Consider the following 22,034-nt stretch of genomic DNA (forward strand, 5'->3'; position numbering starts at 1 on the left):
AATTTAAGAGTCATATATATAAAATGATATGAAAACAGATCTAATCCTATCTCCTGGCATAACTCTGCCCAAATCGACCAGCCTGAGTAAGATAAGGTAGCATCTCAACAGCTTACTCAGGGCTTAATCACTACCGCAAAGCAGGCACTCTGGATTGATGGAAGAGCTTACTTACCCTATAATGCAGATGAAGAGGATAGACTTGCTCAGAGCCAACACACAAAATCAGTGAACGAATCAATTAAAATCCAAACCAACTGGCGAATTTTTTAATTATAAGGCCAATGGTACTTTGTATTGAATACATGTTCTTAACAGGTTTACATGGATTCTTCTAGGTTTTAAATGATGTTTAGTTTGTTTTCAAAAAGAAGAAGATTTTCTATCTGTCATCATGAGGAACAGGTCAAATGTAACATTATACCAGTATATTTTTTGTGGCTAGGTTTTTATTCACAAGAACATATATTAAATTCTCCCCCCAAGAGCTGGGTGCCATACAGGGGAGACTGGACAGAATACCTTATAACAGTAGCAGTCAAGAATTATTGACCATGTGGGGTGTGCCGTGCACGGAGATAAATTTTTGACGTTCGCTATTTCACTTGATCCACACAACCATATTAGGAAGCAGATTCTACTATATACCAATAAAGAAATTTAGGATTAAAGGAGGACATAATGAACATGGTCATATATGTAGAAGTGCCACACTTGTGAAAAGAATCCAAGTGAGGTGACACCGGAGTCTATGATGTTACATACACCTTATTAACACATGAAAGAGACTAACATCATCCATCAAATCGATGTGTATTTATTGCACAAATTTCCCCTAGAACTGGGAGGTTATTATAATACAGGTGTACATTTGAGAAATGTATACAGAACAAGGAACAAGTATGTACATTTTACATATCCCACCATCTAAATAACTTAAGAGAAAGCAGAACAATCTCATAAGACATCCACCAGAAGTAGGCATGGTGTAAAATCTTTTTTTTAAGTGATCATCCCCAGTGTATGCCAATTGCAACAAAATGAAATCTGTGCTAGTATGTTTATTGCACTTAACATTTTCAAACTCAAAATTAAGACACATTAGTAAAGGCTAAAAATATTTCAAAACAAACCAATTAGTTTATATACAAGGAAAAATTAGTTTTAAATCTATAATGTAAAAGATCCCTTTTTCATTTCCTGTTGCAACATTAACAGGGTTTTTTTATTCCCTGTTGCATCAAACAGGTTTTTAAAATATGTAACACATAACTGTTTGTACCATAAGAAGTTGAAAAAATTATTTTGAACAGGCCAGAACTCTTCACATTCATCATAATGATCACACTTTAAAGAAGTAGCAGCTCATTCCTTGGGCTTTGTGTAAGGAAAAACATGACTATGATGAAGGCAGTAGAAATTACAGAGGGTTAGGAATTATAAAACTCAGGAATCCTATAAGGATTAATGATTCTATTAAGAAACTAAGGTTCTTCCTTCTGAGCAAAGCTTAGTTTTAAAAGGAACGGTAGTAGCATGGGCCATCCATTTACTGAAGACTAGATTTCCTAAATGATAGAGATTTCAAACAGGACTGTGAATCATTTGATGATTAATTAAAAAAAGAAAACAAGCAAAATCAGACATTATCTACCTGCTACATACATAGCATTTGAACTACAATAAAAAAAAATAATGTACAGTGGCCCCCATATGAATCTGTCTATACTCTGAATTCTGCCAAAGAGACTGACTATAGAATCCCAAACAATAAAAGAGGGAAGAATTTCAGTAATTAATGGAATAAGAAACTCAAGCCAAAGAAAACAGATCTATAAATGCTCCTTGGCAGCAAGTCATCCATGGGAGACTCAGGTATTAACTGGGACCAGGTGACAGGACACAGGGGCAACAATGATTACAGGCACAACAATTTCAGGTTTACACTCCATTAAAATAACCATTTCTTTTCTATTAGAGAGTTCGTGAATACATAAAGAACAAAGCAAAATGTGACCCAACACTATAAATTCAAGGCCAAAGACTAAACAAACCACAGAAATCGTACTTATTTACTGAAAATTCAAACAGCAAGAATGAATGTATTATACAGTAATTATATTGAGTAAGAGAATAGCAAGTAGTTTTTTTAAGCTAATCAATTAATTATGATGAAAATAGTCCATGAAAGCAGAAACCAATTTCACTTTCAGCATTAAAAGTGTCTTAAATCAGGTAAGTAAAGAATAAACTATAATGTAGTATTCAAGTAAACTGAGGTAGTAGAGCATAATGAAAACTTTATCTACCCATCTTTATATTTACATTACTTACAAGAGTTTGGTTCCATATTAGCCTTTCTTATAAGCAACACTCTACAAAATATACAAAAAATATTAACAACTGAAAAGTGAAAATTCTGAAAACAAATTAGATTTTGGAAGGGAGGGGCTATTAGAGAAATGAGAGTAATTTTAAGAATTAATAAGCTCTATTAGTGTAAACTGATTATTATGAAGCAGTGAAACAAACATTCAGTTCCTATGGGTTCAAGAAGGGCTGATATTGAAAGCAAAGGCCTTGGCTACCTGAGCACTTTTAAAGAAAACAGTATTATTTTTCCCAATGCTTTGGTGCAATTTTTAATCCTAATTTTTATTTATTAAATTAGATGCAAAAATGTAAATACTAACATTTATAAGAATTAGCTTATTCTTACAAACAAAACAAATGGTATAAAGTAGTATTTTTATTTGGGGAACCTACATTACTCAGCCTTAAAAAAAGATTGGCTTTAGTTATGTTTTAGGGTGTGTGAAACAGATAATTCACCAGAAAGCAACATTTCAACACTATTTACAACTGATACTAGTTGAAAATATTTTTTTTAAAAAGACATGTTTATCAATCAATCTTGTATTTCTACCTCTGCTTCTTTAAAAAATAGATACATATGTACACTTGGATGGATAACATACACACATTTACACTCATTATTCTGGATTATTATAATTAACAGGCTATTTAAAATAGTTTGAGAAATACTCTAAAATTAGCTATTTTGAATTGAAAAACAAAAGAACAATCAAGTTTTTATAGGTCTCCATACCTTAGAAATAAGGAATTCAAATTAATTAAATGACTATTTCTGAGTCATTTAATTATGAGATATCCAATGCTATTTATGGGTGTGGCAACACAGGAGTGATCATATGAAATTCCTTGATGATATTCATTTTGTAGAAATTTCTGTACTTTGGCTTTTTCAAATGCTTTCCCTAAATATTATTTATGCTGCTTTAGGCTCACTTGGTTAAAAATATACCACCACCCAAAAGTCCAGCCAAAAGGAAAAAGCAATCCAATGATCACACAATATGTACTGCAATGCAGGATACCCAGGCATTTGACTCATTCAGATGGAAGTCTAACAGGGAGAAAAAAAGCCATAAACGCATGTTGCATCTGCTTCTTTAGTTTCTATTTAACTTTCTACCAAAGTTAATTTCTAATGACCTTTGTGTTAAAGGAGTATCTGAGCAACATATGGAGAGTGAGTGCTTGCTACAGCAGCCAGAAGAGGAAGATCACTGGATTCAATCCTGAAATAAAGAAAACAAAAATTTCAGGTTAGGCATTCTGTACCCAGGACATGTGTCCTACAGGCAGTAAGTGCTACGGGTAAAGTCACACTATATCTCAGATGTCAAGAAAGTAGGGCACTCTGGCCAAAAGGAAAAGGATAAGAAGAGAGTTGAAGATAACACAAGCTGGAAATTTTTCAGTAAGTAAAAACCAGAGCCAAAGATTTTTTTAAAAAGAAAGTCTCTGAAACCCAACAGCAACAAGATCATGGATGTAGGAAAGCATATCACTGACCTGCTAATGGACCATGTATCAGGGCAAGGGACAGTATGTAAGAAATACAATAAATAATAGAAAAATTGTGTGCACCCATACTGTTTTGGATACAAATGTTTTCTTATTAAAAAAAAAGGGTTTTTTTTTTTAAATATTTATTATTGAGAGACAGAGAAAGACAGAGCATGAGCATGGGAGGGGTAGACACAGAATCAGAAGCAGGCTCTGGGCTCTGAGCTGTCAGCACAGTGCCCGATGTGGGGCTCGAACCCACAAACCATGAGATCATGACCTGAGCCGAAGTCAGATGCTTAACCGACCGAGTCACCCAGGCACCCCTGGATACAAATGTTTTTATAAAAAGAAGTACTGGGAAGAAGTAATGGATGCTTCTTAAAAATTCATCCTACCACAAATAATTTATAGGGGGAAAAAAGGCCAATAAAGACAGAAAAAGTTATGCAGATTCATTCACAGTTAGAGAATAAATCTGAGTAAAATCCTATTACATTTTTTCAGCTAGTAGCTTAACAAAGATGAAAAAATTTGCTAATAGGCAGCAGTAGGAAGAGGTAGCTTCCTGCTGTCTGTGAGAATCTATTCTGATATTTTTTGGATAACCTTTAGTATTACCTATCACAATAACTAACAATATCTATCAAAAATTTAATACACATGTCCTTTAACCAAAAATTCTACTTCTAAGAATTTATCCTACAAACTTCAAAGATGTATATTCATTTCAGCACTAATTTGTAACAGCAAAAAACCTGAAAATAATTTAAACTCTATCAAATAATGAAATGCTATACAACCATTAAAAATAAATTAGTATGTGCTTGTATGAACATTCAACATCTAGGGGCGCCTGGGTGGCGCAGTTGGTTAAGCGTCCGACTTCAGCCAGGTCACGATCTCGCGGTCCGTGAGTTCGAGCCCCGCGTCAGGCTCTGGGCTGATGGCTCAGAGCCTGGAGCCTGTTTCCGATTCTGTGTCTCCCTCTCTCTACCCCTCCCCCGTTCATGCTCTGTCTCTCTCTGTCCCAAAAATAAATAAACGTTGAAAAAAAAAAAAAACATTCAACATCTATTCCAAGGCAAATTGCAGGATGATATGTAGAATACAAACTAATTTATATTTTTTATCCTCTACATTTAAAAATTCTATAAGAAGAGACAATCCATCAACTATGTGGGTGAGGGTTAGAAGTTGAGGAAAAGACACTAATGAATTAATTTTAATTTTATGTCAAAATGCACTGTAAAATCTGGTTATATGCATAATAAATTAAAAGCTAGTTTAAATTAAAAAAAAAAGACATGACACACACAGAATCATCTATGTCCAGTCTAGATGATGAGGATTAACACCAATCAAAGAATTTAATTTGGTTTCTGATGCACAGTTGCTACTTAATGTTGACTTTCCCTCCCTTCTAAAAAGCTTAATTTTAAAAATTTCTACCTTGTTTTAATGTATTCAACAGGATTTCGAGAAATAATTGACATTCTCACACACACACACACACACACACACACACACACACAAATACACACACAAAAAGTAGCCATAGAACATAGGCAAAGTGACTACAGAATATAAGGAAAAAGGCTATACAATGCCTCCCACCAACTTCCTGTTCCTCCTTCAGTTGGCATTTTAGAAAAGTGTCTTTTCCCCAGGAGTAACTGCAAAGTAAACAGATATAATATAAAGATAATAGGCAATGAATAGTAATATGTAGATAATGTTCTACCACCCACAGAATGGTGTTACTTCAATCAGCTCATGTGGATGGCAGGTCATATGCTGGGAATGATGAGTTTTAACACATAAATGAATAAAAATGAATACTTACTTATTTTCACCAAGATGAAAATTCAGATTTTAGTTCATTTTTATCTGACCATATTCTCAACTTACTGTAATAATACAAGTGGAGGCCAGGGATGTGCTTTTATATGGTATAGAGCGACCCAACTGGTAACTGTTCAGCTTCTAACAGGAAAATAACTTAAAATGAAAAAAGGCAATTCTGAGGAACATTCCTTTTCTAAAGAAAGTGTAATGAGGGGGGGCCTGCGTGGCTCAGTCGGTTGAGCCTCCGACTTCAGCTCAGGTCATGATCTCACAGTTCCTGAGTTTGAGCCCCACATCGGGCTCTGTGCTGACAGCTCAGAGCCGGGAGCGTGCTTCAGATTCTGTGTCTCCCTCTCTCTCTAACCACCCCTACTTGTGCTCTGTCTCTGTCTTTCAAAAATGAATAAACATAAAAAAAAAAATAAATAAAAAAAAAAAAAAGAAAGTGTAACGAGAAAACAAAGCCAGAAAAGAAACCATAAACATACCCTAGAACCACTCCTAGTTCCTTGACATGGACACGCATCTGTCCTCTCAGGTATTCAGACAGCATTTTGCTCTTGAAGTATAACTCCTGTAATCGGTCTTCGAGATGCATTACACACTGCAGTGAAGGTAGAAATTCCAAAGCATCACATTTGTGACAATTCTGTTTAGTTATTTGTATATAAATTAAAATTTTGAGCACATTTTTAAAGCACATAATTTTAGCTAAAGGAGTGTAAATTTTTTTCTTGCTCATATCAAACATTTAGATCCTACAGAGATTTTTTAAATGTTTATTTATTTATTTTGAGAGAGATAAAGAGAGTGGGAGCAGGGGAGGTTCGGAGAGAGGGAGGGAGAGAGAATACCAAGCAAGCTCTGCACTATCAGCGCAGAGCCCAATGTGGGGCTCAATATCATGAATCCATGAGATCATGACCTGAGCCAAAATCAAGAGTCAAATGCTTAACTGACTGAGCCATCCAGGAACCCTGTGTTGTTGTTGTTTTTTAATGCAGTAAATTATACACAATATAAAATTTTCCTTTTTAACCATTTTTAAGTGTACAACTGAGAAGCATTAAGTACATTTAAAAAGATGTGAAACTATCACTACACATTTCCATAGCTTTAAAAAACACTTTTATTCCAAATTTGATAAATATAATACTCACGATACATTTCAAATATATTTACATAGGACAGGGTGCATTCTACTCTGGGGAGTTAAAGAAAAAAGTCTACAACAGCTCACAGAGAATGCTCAGTAGTGCTTACTAGAAAAGAGAGGTTTCTAGGCTAGAACATTAAAAACTAAAACACATACACTCCATTTATCAACTAACTTGCTCAATTAAGTACAATAGGCGATTTTTCATGTGAATTAATGCTATACATGTATGAGGACAAAACATGAGTTTCAGGTGTTAAAACACTAAATTCTCAGGGTGCCTGGGTGGCTCAGTAGGTTCAGCAGCAGATTATCGATTTCAGCTCAGGTCACGATCTCGATTTGTGAGATCGAGACCTGTGTCCAGCTCTGCCCTGATAGCTCAGAGCCTGCATGGAATTCTCTCCTTCTCTCTCTCTCTCTCTCTGTCTATCTGCCCCTCCCCTGCTGTGCACCCTCTGGCATGTGCGCGCTCTCTCTCTCAAAATAAATAAATATTTAAAACAAAAACAAACAAAACCCACTAAATTCTTGCAGACCATTCCTTTCCAATGAAAATCAACTATTAAAACTGCTAACAGGTGTGACTGGCTGGCTGGCTCAGTCTGTAGACCGTGTGACTCTTGATCTCAGGATTGTGAGCTTGAGTCTCACACTGGGCATGGAGTTTACTCAAAAAAAAAAAAAAAAAAAAAAAAACAACTGCTAATAACAACCCATTTTCTTCTTGGAAAAACAAAACAGAAATTATACATACACACACACACACACACACACACACCTATAAGCTTTACATATAATTTACATATATCTGGGAATTTACTATATTAACCATTTTTAAGTATACAATTCTGTGGCATTAAGTACAGTCACAATGTTGTGCAACCATCATCCCAATCCATTTCAAGAACTTTTTTTTCATTATCCCAAACAGAAACTCTGCACCCATTACATAATAACTCCTCATACCCTCCTTCCCCCAAGCCCTTGGTAATCTCTACTTTCTATCTCTATGAATTTGCCTTTTCTAGATACCTCACTTAGCTAGAATCATATAATAATATCTTTCCTTTTTGCTAATTCTACATAGCATAATGTGTGCAAGGTTCATCCATGCTGTATCAAAAGGTATTAGAATTACATTCCTTTCTATGACTCAAATATCCCATTCTATGTATTATACCACATTTTGTTTATCCGTTCATTTGTTGATGGACATGAGTTATTTCCAACTTTTGGCCATTGGAAATAATGCTGCCATGAACATGACAGTACAATTATTTGAGTCCCTGCTTTCAAATGTTTTGAGTATCAACCCAGAAGTAGAATTGCTGAATCATGGGACAATACAACGTTAAACTCTTTAGGGAACTGCCAAAGTGTTTTGCACAGCAGCTGCACCATTTTACACTCCCACCAGCATTGCGCAAGGGTTCCCATTTCTCCACATTTTGGCTAATCCTTGTTATTCTTGTTTTTGATTGGAGCCATACTTATGGGTGTGAAGGAGTATCTCACTGTGGTTTTGATTTACATTTTCCTAATGACTAATGATGATGATCTTTTCATATGCTCAATGACTGTTTGTACATCTTTAGAGAAATGTCTATTTGCCAACTTTCAAATTGAGTTTTTCTTTGTTGTTGTTGAATTGTGGGAGTTCTCTATATATTCTGGACACCAATCTCTTGGAAGATACATGATTTACAAATATTTTCCCCTACCCTGCACACTGTCTTTTCACTTGTTGATAATGTCCTTTGATATACAAAAATTTGAATTTGCTGAAGTCCCATGTATCTACTTTTTACTTTTCTTGCCTGTGCTTCTAAAATTTTTTTTAATGTCCATTTATTTTTGAGAGTGAGAGAGTGAGAGAGAGAGAGAGAGAAAGAGAGAAAGACAAGCAGGGGAAGGGCAGAGAGAGAGGGAGACACAGAATCCAAAGCAGACTCCAGGCTCTGAGTTGTCAGCACAGAGCCTGGACATGGGGCTAGAACTCACAAGCTGTGAAATCATGACCTGCCCCAAGTCGAACACTTAACGAACTGAGCCACCCAGGCATCTCTGTGCTTTTGGTTTTAAATCCAAGTATCAGTGCCAAATCAAATGTCATAAAGATTATCCCCCAAGGTTTTCTTCAAACAGTTTTATACACAGTTTAAGCACTTAAGTTTAGGTTTAAGTTTAGGTTTAAGTCACATTCAAGTTTGAGTTCATTTTTGTACATGGCATAAAGGGCTCAATTTCATGCTGTTGCCATGTGGATATCCAGTTTTCTCAACATGATTTATTGCAAAAGCTCCTTTCCTCTTTGAATGGTCATGACTCCTTTGTCCAAAACCAACTGACCATGTAAGTAAAGGTTTATTTGGGGGCTATCATATTCTATTGCTTTATGTGTCTGTCCCAAAGCCATATCAAACTGTTTTGAAGATTGTCACTTTGTACTAAGTTTTGAAATCAGGAGGTGTGAGTCCTCCATCTTTTTCTTTTTTTAGGATTATTTTGGCTCTTTAAGTCCTTTGAGCGACCATACAAATTTTAGGATACTTGATCTATTTCCTCAAAAAAAAAAAAAAAAGGAAGTCATTGGGATTTTTTGTAAGGATTGTACGGAGTAAGTAGATTACTTTGGGTAGTACAGTCATCTTCATAATACTAAGACTTCCAATTTATGAACACCAGATGTCTTTCTCTTTATGTATGTCTTTTATTTCTTTCAGCAATGTTTTCTAGTTTTCAGTATACAAGCCATTTGGGTCTGGTCAAATTTATTACTAAGTAATTTATTCTTTTGATGCTATTTTAAGTGCTTTCTTAACTTCCATTTTAGATTGTTCATTGCTAGTATATGGAAGTACAACTATCTTTGCTGATTTTGTACCTTGCAGATTTGCTGAATTCATTTATTAGCTCTATCTGTTCTTTTGTGGAATCTTTAAGTTTTCTACATTTAAGATTATGTCATCTGCAGAGATAATTTCACCTTTTCCTTTCCAATTAGGATACTTTTTGTTTCTTCTTCTTGCTTAACTGCTCTGCCTAGCAATTTCCAGTACTATGTACAATAGAAGTGGTGAAAGTGGGCATCCATGCCTTGTCCTTGATCTAAGGGGTAAAACTTTCAGTCTTTCACCACTGAGAATAATGTTAGCTGTAGATTTGTTATACGTGGCCTTTATAATGTTGATCTACAGAGGTTTTTAACTAAGCTGTATTAGATTTCTCCTAAAAAGAAAAAAAAAAGAACTTTGGAAATTGGAAATGATGTCCTCAGTAAGAGGTTATTCAGTATTAGAAGAGGGGTCATTCAAAGTCCTGACACAACAATGAGGCTCTAGAATGCAATGGCATTCTGCACAAAGATGGGGCAGGGGCACAGGCATTGCATATCCATACCTTACATGACAAAAGTCAGGCACTAAATTCTGGCTGCTGCAATCATACAATATACAGAAATGTTCACATCTCTTTCTGAGTTTGGGCTGCCATTACAAAATAGCACAGATTCAATGATTTAAACAATATTTCTGGATGCTGGAAGTCCAAAGATCAGGGTGCCAGCAGGGTCCAGTTCTGATGAGAACTCTCTTCCAGGCAAACAGAGCACTGCCTGTAGCTGCATCCTCACAATCTCTTTTGCTTTTCTTAGAAAGCCACTAATGCCATCATGAGGTCCCCACCCTCATCACCTACTCTAACCCTAATTACCTCCCAAAAGCCCATCTCCGAATAGAATCCTATCAGGTGTTTGGGCTTCAACACATGGATTTTAGGGAAATACAAACATTCACACCATAACATCTTTCTTCCAGGCAACAGTGATGAAGCTAACAACAGTATTCAATGTAGGCACATACTAAAGTTTAGTCATCTATCAGAGTGCTAAATAATTCAAGCCTTACATACTTACAAAATTTGGAGACAAGTTATGCTTATAAAGCTGAAGAGTGGAATGAAGCAGGTTGGAAACAAGACTGGAAACCAATACTTCCTTTCCCAATTTATTATCTGTCATTCGTCTCTGGCTACTGGCCACTTGAACAGTCCATTTATCCATATCTGCTATAATACAGACAGCTTCTGCTATTGGTTCATCCAACACTGGATGCTGAAAAGAAGAATTCATCTTAAGATAAGCAAATGAAGTTTTCAAATAAATGTTAATGAAAATAAGGCAAGGAAGAGATACTAAACAAAAACAGAATAAAAGAATATTAAATTCTGACACCTACTGCCAAAGAATCCTTGACCATGGTATATGGAATATTTAATTAACTCAGTAACAAATACCCTGAGATATCTTATAGAAATCATTATTGGAAAAAAATTTTTTTCTTCAAATCATCATTGGTAGAAATTCATTATCAGAAATCTATTCTTTTTTTTTTTTTTAATTTTAATTTGAATTCTAGTTAATATACAGTATAATATTAGCTTCAGGTGTAAAATACAGTGAGTGATTCAACACTTCATTAACATCACCTGGTGCTCATCACCAGTGCCCTCCTTAATTCCCATCATCTGTATCATCCATCTCTCCACCTACCTCCATTCTGGTAAGCATCAGTTGGTTGAAATTTGTAATCTTTAAATTTTTAAAAAAATATTTATTCATTTTTGAGAGAGAGAGAGAGAGAGAGAGAGAGAGAGAGAGAGAGAGAGAATGCACGTGCACATGAGTGGGAAAGGGGCAGAAAGAGAGGGGAACACAGAACTCGAAGCAGGCTCCAGGCTCCACACTGTCAGGACAGAGCCCAATATGGGGCTCGAGCTCACAAACAGCGAGATCATAACCTGAGCTGAAGTTGGACACTTAACCACTGAGCCAACCACTGAGCCACCCAGTCGCCCCCTGAACTTTGTATTCTTTAATCCAGAAGTTAACTGTCACCAGTCTTTTGATCATTCAATAATTTTACTGAGTGCTAACTACTGTCAGGCAATTGAAAGAAAATATTTTTTACCTTGAAAGAGCTAAACATTTACAAAGTATGTCCAAAAGGAATTCTAATGAACAAGTTAATGGTAAGGTTCTGTGCTAACTATCCCACCTTGTCAGACATTGATTTACTTGAGCACCTCAGGGGCTATCACTTGATTACATGAAATACCTTGCTGCCTATGTTCCCTGGTTTTTCTATTTTACTACAATATACATCCACATTATGAATATAGCAAATTAAAAAGGAAACAAATCACCAAGCACTAACATGGCTCTCCAAGACACATGGTTAAGTAGGAAAAAAAAAGTCAATAAACGCCCCGACACATGCACACAGATACACCCCACATACATATTATATCCCAGTTGTTTTTTAAAAATTCGTATCTATATCTAAATGAAAATGTGTAAAGAAAAGAATGAAAATACTCAAATCAAACTCTATTAAGATCTTTGTGAATTAGTGTGGATGGAATATTAAGAGTATAAAGAAGGATTTCTTTTTGATTGTATCTTCATATTGTTTGAATTTCTATCAGAAGCATTTATCTAAGTGACACTTTTATAATTAGAAAGTTTAAGACAAAATGAAAAATATTTTTAACTAACATATACTATTAAAAGGACCACAGGCACATGGCTATGTCCTTGGCTTCTCATGGTTTATACACAAAGACCAAAAATGACAATCAAGTACATAGCACCACTATTAAAAAGAAATCATGGTCCTAAAGGAAAACAGAAAGAAAAAAGAAATGATGCTCCTACAAGTGCTCAATATTTCAACATCTTTCTACATTTGAAAAGCTAAGGATTTATTTACTGTTGGCCATATGGAATAGCAGGAATAAAACTGAGATTAAAAATTGTCATTTGAGATACTTCAACCGAATGGCTTTTTTCCTTTCAAACTTGTACTGTTACCACATTTTATAGCAAAGAATGTAGGTTTGCTCCTTAGTAAACCCAGGTTTGGCACACGGAAAGGATATCCCTTTGCCTCTGTTAAAGAACAACCACTCTGAATAAAGCCTTTGGCTTGACACTAAGTAAAAAAAGACAATGGAGCTCACAGTCCTGTGTGAGAGATAAAAATAAATACAACTGGCTGTAAAAAGACCTACGTGTGGGGCGCCTGGGTGGCGCAGTCGGTTAAGCGTCCGACTTCACCCAGGTCACGATCTCGCGGTCCGTGAGTTCGAGCCCCGCGTCGGGCTCTGGGCTGATGGCTCAGAGCCTGGAGCCTGTTTCCGATTCTGTGTCTCCCTCTCTCTCTGCCCCTCCCCCGTTCATGCTTTGTCTCTCTCTGTCCCAAAAATAAAATAAACGTTAAAAAAAAAAAAAAAATTAAAAGACCTACTTGTAACAGACAAAACAGGCATCAAGTTGGGGGTAGCAGGAGGGCAATAATGGGTTCTGTGTGATTAGGAGTTTTACAATAGAAGGAACATAACTTTTAAGTAAGGATTGGACTGCTGGTAAACAATCAGAGGGGAATATGGATAATTCTGTAAAAGACAATATCATGAGAAGATTCAAAAGAAAGAAGTAGATACATGTGACTAAATTAGTGAAAAATGATACTGAGAAGTGGGGAAGAAGAAAATAGCAAAGAAAAAGCCTGGAAAGTTACACTGTGCAAACTTTCCATGAAACTCTTAAGTTTGTATTTGTTTTTATGAAATAATACTCAAATATTTCTTATTCAACTTTTACCAAGAATATAACATTTTTCAATTAACCAACTTAATTACTGAAATAAAATTCTGGAAATGGTACATACATCTAAAGATGTAAGCTATACCTTACATTTTTAAGAAACAAGATAACAGAGGCGCCTGGATGGCTCAGTTGGTTAAGTGTCCAACTCTTGATTTTGGCTCAGGTTGCGATCTCATGGTTTCTGAGATCCAGCCCTGCATCGGGCTTTGCACTGACAACAGGGAGCCTGCTTGGGATTCTCTCTTTCTCTTTCTGCCTCTCTCCCACTCACTCTCTCTCTCAAAATAAACTTAAAAAAAAGATATAAACGTATATTTTAATGTAAGTATCTCTAAATAAACGTTGAAAAAAAAAAATTTAAGGGGCGCCTGGGTGGCGCAGTCGGTTAAGCGTCCGACTTCAGCCAGGTCACGATCTCGCGGTCCGTGAGTTCAAGCCCCACGTCAGGCTCTGGGCTGATGGCTCAGAGCCTGGAGCCTGTTTCCGATTCTGTATCTCCCTCTCTCTCTGCCCCTCCCCCCGTTCATGCTCTGTCTCTCTCTGTCCCAAAAATAAATAAACGTTGAAAAAAAAAAAAAAAAACTCCTACATGGTTTTCCATATAGGTGCATGAGAAATCATTCTCATGTTAAATGTAATGTTGATAAATTATAAGCACACAGTAATTAAAACCATCAAATATAAACCTTAAACATGAACACAGAAAAATGAATGACAGAAGATTCAATCTCTTAATTCTGAGATTAAGTTTAGTATTTTAGTTTTCACTTCCTCATTAAATTTTCTGTAATCTGGGGCACCTGGATGGCTCAGTTCGTTAAGCATCCAACTCTTGATTTCAGCTCTCAGGTCATAGTCTCTGGGTTTGTGGGACTGAGCCCCATGTCAGGCTCTGCAATGACAGCTCAGGGACTCTCTCTTTCTCTGCCCCTCCCCCTCTTGCACATGCACTCTCTCTCAAAATAAATAAACTTAAAAAACTTTTACTGTAATCTGCTTTGATAATAAAATATCTTCTATAACTAAATGAAAATATAAGAAGAAAAGACTATAAACTATAACTAAATGAAAATATAAGGAGAGGGCAGAAGACAGAAAGCTTACTTTTTACACCACAGTGGAATGACTCCAAGAGCAACAGAAGTACGACCGCTAAGAATAAAAGTCTTGCAAGCTTTGTTTTTGTAATGCCAATTTGCTGTTTTATTTGCATTAACTTCGTACATCTGTTTTAGAGATGGTATGTTTCAGGGATGGTGTTTTGTCTGTGTGTGTGTGTGTGTGTGTGTGTGTGTGTGTGTATTCTTTTTTAAAGTTTATTCATTTTGAGAAAGAGAGAGAGCACACATGTGCAGAGTGAAGGGCACATAGAGAGAGAGGGAGAGAGAGAATCCTAAACAGGCTCGGCACTGTCAGCACAGAACCTGACACAGGGCTTGAACTCATAAACCATGAGACCATGACCTGAACAGAAATCAAGAGTTGGAGGCTTAACTAACTGAGCCACCCAGGTGACCCAGTGTTTTGTATATATTAAGCACAGAAGCTTAAAAGCATTACTAAAGGCAGATCAGGACTGACTTCTAGCTCTGCCATTCCCTATCTAATGTAACTCTCTGTGCTATGTCTGAAATATACGAATAGTAAAAATAAGTATCATAAAATTATTACCATAAAATTAGGTGAGGTATTACATTTAAGTCCCTCGCACATATTAAGGCTACAATAAAAACTGCTCATTACCATTAATATTCCTTCTCTTCCTAAGGTAAAACCCTTAAAACGGAAATGTTTTGTTTTCAATAGGAGACAGTCACCCCTTCCAAAGCGAGGCTTCCAGAGACAGTATCAAAGTACATAGTGTGTGCTAATGGGTACAGATGAAAGGAAAAAAGAGACTGAATAACTAAGATAAGGCATAAAGACAAGAGGACACAGTGCATTAGAAGGATCCACATTGGATTTCCTAACCAAGTATTTCAACAAATGTTTACTACATACTACATCAGCAGCAGGAGGACAGAAGTGAAACAAAAAAACCCAAAAACCAGAAATGGAGGCTGTACTCTGAAGGACAAACACCACTAACTGATATAAATTGTTTCCTGTAAAGCATTAAATTACTTTTTATTATCTTTCTCAGGCATGTATTTTTTTATGTATTATACTACACTTATTCATATACTTCCCTAATTTGAGAGTGAGTAAATAACTTGAGATCAGAAGCTATTTCTTTTTCATCTATATATCCCATGGACTATTCGCACCATGTTCAGAACATAGTATGTCAATAAACATTTATCTGATTGGTGTTAAAGGTTTGAGCAAGATGGCTTTTAAATATAAAGAACATGAGTTTTGGGGTGCCTGGGTGACTCAGTTCATTGGGTGTCTGACTCTTGATTTCAGCTCAGGTCATGATCTCACAATTTGTGGGAGCAAGCCCCATGTCGGGCTCTGAGCTAACAGTGCAGAGCCTGCTTGGGATTCTCTCTCTCCTCTGTCCCTCCCTCGCTTACACACACACACACACACACACACTCTCTCTCTCTTTCTCTCAAAATAAATAAATTAATTTAAAAAAAAACAAGTCTTGATAAGTTTTCTTTCAAACTTTGTTTTTATCTAGATTTTTCATAATTTCCCTACTATATAATAAAACACCAAAGTTTACAACTTTAGATAATTTACTACCAACACAACAGGTTTAAACCTTTCTGGCTAATAATTAAAGGACTGCTTGCTCACTGAGCCATATTGTCTCACTCATGATTTCCCCGTTGACTTTCTCTATTCCTTGTTGCTGTTGTTCTCACAGGGGAAAGGGGGAAGGTTTTGTTAAAAAAAATTTATTAGAGTGATACATGGGATTAAAGAAAGAAACAGAAAATTCAACAAAGGTGGAGACTTCAATACTCCATGCTCACTAAACAATGGAACAACTAGACAAAATCAGCAAGGACGTAGAAACCTAAATAAGCCATCAACCAACTTGACTGGACATCTATAGTACACTCTGCCCAACAACAGCTGACTGTTTTTTTCAACTACACATGGAACAGGATACACCACATGCTGGGCCATAAAACAAGACTCAATAAATTTAAAAGGACTAAAATCATACAACGTTTGTTCTCTGACCACAATGGAACTAATTTAGGAATCAAGAAAAGGAAATTTAAGAATTCTACAAATATATGGGGATTAAAAACATACTTCTACATAAACCCTGGGTCAAAGAAATGGGAAGACAAATTTGAAAATATTTTGAAGTGAATGAAAACAAAAACAACATGCCAAAATCTATGAACTTTGGGTAAAGTAGTGTTCAGAGGACAATTTAGAGCTAAATGCATACATTTGAAAAGAAAGAATGCTTCAAATTAATAACCTAAGCTTCCACCTTAACAAAAAAGAGCAAACTAAATTCACAGCAAGCAGAGGGAAGCAATAATAAAGATTAGGATAGGAAACAATGAAACAAAAGACAGAAAAAGAGAGAAAACTCAGTGAAAACAAAAGTTGAACAAAATTAACACACAAGGATAAGGAATCAGCAAACTTTTTCTATAAAGAACAAGACAAAATATTTTAGGCTTTAAGGACTACAAGGTCTCTGTTTCAATGACTCAACTCTGCTGGTGAAGCAAGAAAACAGTCACAGAATATATAAATGGGTGTGGTCATGTTCCAATGTAACAAGCCTAGTGTCCCATGGGCCACAGCCTATTCATCTTTGATACATAAGGGCCCAAAATAACTATTAGGAATTGAAGCCATGAATGAACTCTTCTTTGGAATATTCCACTTTTAGGAGGGGAAAAAAAAAGGAAAAACACAGATTGTAAGAATCAGGAATGAAAGAAGGGGGATATGAACCATCTTATCCCAACTAATAAATCAGATCACTTAAATGTAAATAATTCCTAGAAAGACAAAAATTATCAAAATTGACTCAGGAAGAAATAGAAAATTGGAATAGATCTGGAACAAGAAGTTGAATCAGTAGTTTAAAAATTCTTATTTTACAAAGTCCAGGTCCAAATTACTTCACAGGTGAATTCTATCAAACATTTGGAGAAAAAAATAATACCAATTTTCCAGAAACTCTTCCAGGAAACAGAAAGGAATATGTCCCACCTCATTCCATAAGGCAAGTATTATTCTGATATTAAAGCTACACAAATATATCACAACAAAACTACAGACTAATATCCCTCATAAATACAGATTCCAAAATCTATAACAAAATATTAGCAAATCATATCCAGTAATATATAAAAAAACTATATGGGATATTTGTCCCAGGAATACAAGAGTTGGTTAACATCTAAAAATCAATCAATGTAATCTATCACATTAACAGTTTAAAGAAGAAAACCAAATGATCATTTAAAGGTGGGGGGATGAAAAAACTAGGAATAGGAGGAAACTTTTTCCATCTGATAAAGGGCATCTATAAGAGTCCTACAGCTAACATCATACTAAACAATGAAAGACTTGATGTTTCCCCCTAATATCAGGAAAAAGACAAGTCTGTCCACTATCAGCACTTCTATGCAACTCTAGTGAAGGTTCTAGGCTGTAAAATCAGGCAAGAAAGACACAATGTATCCACACGGGAAAGGAAAATGTAAAATTGTCTATTCATTGATGACATGAACCTCTATGTAGAAAAACCTAAGGAATCCAGACACAAAACTTTAGTAACTAATAAATGAGTTCAGCAGGGCAGATGAATATAAGATCAATATACAAAAATCAAATGTACTTCTATATACAAGCAATGAACAATCTGAAAATGAAATTAAGAAAATAACTGCATTCACATTTAAGCATTTACAATTTTTTTGATACCATAAATGCTCTGATGATGAACATCCATGAATATATATAATACTCTCCGTATTTCACATTTCTGTTTGCATAGATTCCTGAAACTCTCTACTTGCTTTCATGGTGACAGGCACAAACATGCAGGTGCAAAAGTGACAGATTCAGAGTACAGTGACTGGTACATAGTAAAGTATGACCAAAAATACAAGATAATTTGGGGTTCTGTCAGTAAACAAAGTTCATTCTAAATACATTCAAGAGCAGGGAAGGTAACTCACCTGCACAGCATGAGACAAATCTGACACCAGACACTGACGGAGCCTCTCATCACTACCAATTCCTTGAAGAACAAAGTCAGGCACATAAGATGAGCAGTAGCCACCCAACAAGGACCTCCCAAAGTTGGCAATGTTGGGCTGAACAGCACTCACTTCAATTAACTTTGACCTGGAAGAAAAGTCCCAAAAGAAGGCATATCTAATTAGTAACAAACATATTGTATCAATAAAAAACTTCTTGGACTCTACTACTCCATATTTCTTGTACCATCATTTTCTATAAAATATAGAGTAAAATCATCGTTAAGTAAAAACTGGCCTAAGTGATCAATCAGATCACAAAATACTCCTTCCTATCAAGAAAAGAGGGTAGATGAACAGCTATGTAAGGAGGTAAGTATAAAACTTTCTTAACAGTCATCAGGAATGCTGTCCCTTGGGTATGTAATACATTTTTAATACAATCAGAAAATGAAAACCATCATTCAAAACAAAGTAGTTAAATACATCACAAACCCAAAGCTTGGAATATAACATTTCTCAAATACAAATCTACTCCTTGTATATTTGACTGAGAGTATCATTTCCTGTTTTTCCTTTTAGTCTTGGCCAAATTTATTTCCAATAGCCATTTCCCACCTTCTCCGTGATTACCTCTCTCTAGTTGCTGGGCTCAGCATTTATTTGGGGGCACAATTCATTCTTTAATGGCTTGAAAACTCCTAAGCAGTAAAGAATTTCCCACACACAAATATACTTGTCTTTAATGCCTTCATTGAGCCTTTCTGGGGTGCCTGGAGGGCTTAGCCTTTAATCTTTCCTATGAGTAAGAGCACATGATAATAAAAGAAAATCTGTCCAGGACAATGATCTCTTCTTTTATATTAAAGACCAACTAAACAAAAGAATGGTACATATTTAGAGGGATTCTATTATAGGTTAAAACTTCTTACTCACCCAGGAAAAGGTATCTCATCTTCTTCTGCCCAATCTTCTTGCTCTCCTCCATAATAACTGCTTACTTGTCTAGTCATATCATGACCTGCATCTTCGCTTTCACTATCCCCAAGGGCACTATCTGAACTTTCATTCCTTGGAATGTCCCATTCAGTTCCTATAGCAATTTTTTTCTCTGAAGTCTCTTTATCCCCATGGGGGACAAGAATGGAGAGTTTATCTCTTTGGTCCTGCTGAGGAAAGCAGGTTTTACATGAATCTTGGTGAACTGTTTCTACACATTTACAAAATTCACTTTTCTGTTTGCTATTTGTAGTACACAATGCTTTTGAAAATTCTAACATACAGCAGTGTTCTTTACTGTCTGTACTTGTTTTAACTGCAATAATATCATCAATAGTCCTAGTTTCAATTGAATCATCATTAAAATATTCATCAAATAAGCTCATGCTTTCTAGGTCTGAATGATTCCAACAGGGAAGTTCACAGGGCTCTCCAGAAACTACGTTTGGTATAGGAGACTCTCCGGATTGGTTCTTAGTTGTTTGTTTAGTTTCTTGATGCTGCTGATCAACAACAGCCTCTCCTTCTTCCTTCAGTGGCTTGGTGTGGTGCCTGGTAATCTGATCCACCACTGCCTGACTCCTGAGTTCAGTATCTGAGTCAGGTGACATAGAATCTCCAATTAAGAAAGTAACCTTTGTCTGGGATGCTTCACAAGAAAATGCAGCAGTCACAAGCTTATCTGGAGGTTTTTTTTCCACAACCATTCCCGTGGATCTCAACACTTTGCCTGTGTGATTACCTGAACCCAGCAATTCCTCATCATGCCATGTTTCCTCTGCTGGCTCTAAGCCTGATTTTGACAAGGCACATTTGTCTACTGGAGCAGATCCTGTGCAAACAACGGTCTCCAACTTGGTGTCAAGGCAAGTTCTTAATTTATCTCTGAACTGTTTAACATCAACAGCATTTTCTTCTTGGCAGTCAGAGGGAGAAATCATACGGCACTCATCTGAAATTCCTAGTAGCTCCTTAGAGCTGTTTTGAATCTCTTCTGTCTCTTGTTGTGAAACATTCTCCATATTTTGTCCCAGGAGTGGACGACTGCAATATTTACAGTTACAATTAGGAGTCCTTGTTTCTTCTGGGTCTTTAAAGAGCAAACTGCTTTTGTTTCTGTGCATTGTGATAAGCACATACTCAGATTCTTCTATTTCACCTTTCTCCAAAGTGGTAGTAATTACAGTGCCTGGCATAACGATGGCTTCATCTTCTCCATTTTCTAAAAGATGGGTTTCTTGAAGTTCAGAGCATCTTATAAAATAAGTAAGAAAATAAAGCAGCCTCTGGACCATGTCTTGTCGTTTGCCAACCACTACAGTCCTTGCCAACCGTACAGGAGAGCCAATAGCGCCATACAAGTCCCCTGAAATGGAAAAACCAGTTAATGGACACATCGTCTATTCATGTAGCTAACTAAGCAGGCTATTTTCAATGATCAGAAAGCTAATCTTATTGTATGAGGGCTAGCTCAGGTTTTACTCTTAGTTCTTTCATATGTGAGCGACTATTCAGGAGGATATGATAAGATGAATGAATCTCTTTGTTAGCCAAAGAGAAAGGTGAACAGAGAGGTTTTCCAGATTCCTCCTTAGGCAGCTACTGGTTCTGAAACTTCAACCGAAGAGTCCATTGTGACACTCACATTTATCAAGAATATTCTCGGTGCCAGTCCTCACACAGAGCACTTCAGTGGGATAGATAAGCTCTACCTAAGGACTATGTGCAAAAGGATTCTATAGCTGCAGTTAAAGCAGAGAAGAAAAAGCAAAACCTCTACTGGGGGGCAAGGAGAAAAGGAAGCAACGGTAGAATGGAGCAGAACTGGAGTAGTCACATCACATATCTGATCTTTCTTGATTTAAATCACATCCATGAACAATAACTTTTATTGCCCTACCGAGGTCCCAAAACTAGCTTTTTAAAAGCCCATTTCCCCTTCCATTCCGTAAAGGGTTGAGTACTCAGAAAAGGCCAGAAAGGACCAGAAGAGTGAGACCTAACTAACCTAAGAGGAAAAGAAAGGGCAACACATTTAGCCATGTAGTTCATTTTCACTTTTACATCCATGTGAGACATAAACAGCCATTACATAAAAAAGGGAAGGAGGGGAACCTAAGAGTCATCAATATAAATTTCTGTATTTATGCTATAGCTCAAATTAGAAGACACAGTTGCCAAAGTACACTTAAAAATGGAGAATACAGTCATTAATTTAAATTTAATTCAATTTTAGCATGTTGTTTGCATATACACTTTAAAACTTAACCTCTACATTGTTTAAACATAAACAGGTCTCAAATAAATATATGCTATAAACAATATAATGACAATTCTTCCCCTCTGGTTAATA

At 36.1% G+C, this 22,034-nt stretch overlaps 1 protein-coding gene across 5 annotated transcripts in view; it reads right to left on the reverse strand.

Moving 5' to 3' along the window:
• Window positions 1–797: 797 nt before the first annotated feature.
• FNIP1 (folliculin interacting protein 1) overlaps window positions 798–22,034 on the reverse strand; it is a 146,019-nt gene continuing 124,782 nt past the window's right edge. For all 5 annotated transcript variants that reach the window (XM_045488018.1, XM_045488032.1, XM_045488024.1 and 2 more), the window contains 5 exons: window positions 19,619–21,047; window positions 18,662–18,830; window positions 10,794–10,991; window positions 6,210–6,325; window positions 798–3,602 (listed from right to left, as the gene is read on the reverse strand). In XM_045488018.1, the coding sequence (XP_045343974.1) occupies window positions 3,524–3,602; window positions 6,210–6,325; window positions 10,794–10,991; window positions 18,662–18,830; window positions 19,619–21,047 (1,991 nt within the window). In that variant the 3' untranslated portion in view covers window positions 798–3,523. The remainder of the gene's footprint in view (window positions 3,603–6,209; window positions 6,326–10,793; window positions 10,992–18,661; window positions 18,831–19,618; window positions 21,048–22,034) is intronic.

Source organism: Leopardus geoffroyi, chromosome A1 (assembly GCF_018350155.1).
Source record: "Leopardus geoffroyi isolate Oge1 chromosome A1, O.geoffroyi_Oge1_pat1.0, whole genome shotgun sequence".
In the NCBI taxonomy this organism is placed as follows: domain Eukaryota; kingdom Metazoa; phylum Chordata; class Mammalia; order Carnivora; family Felidae; genus Leopardus; species Leopardus geoffroyi.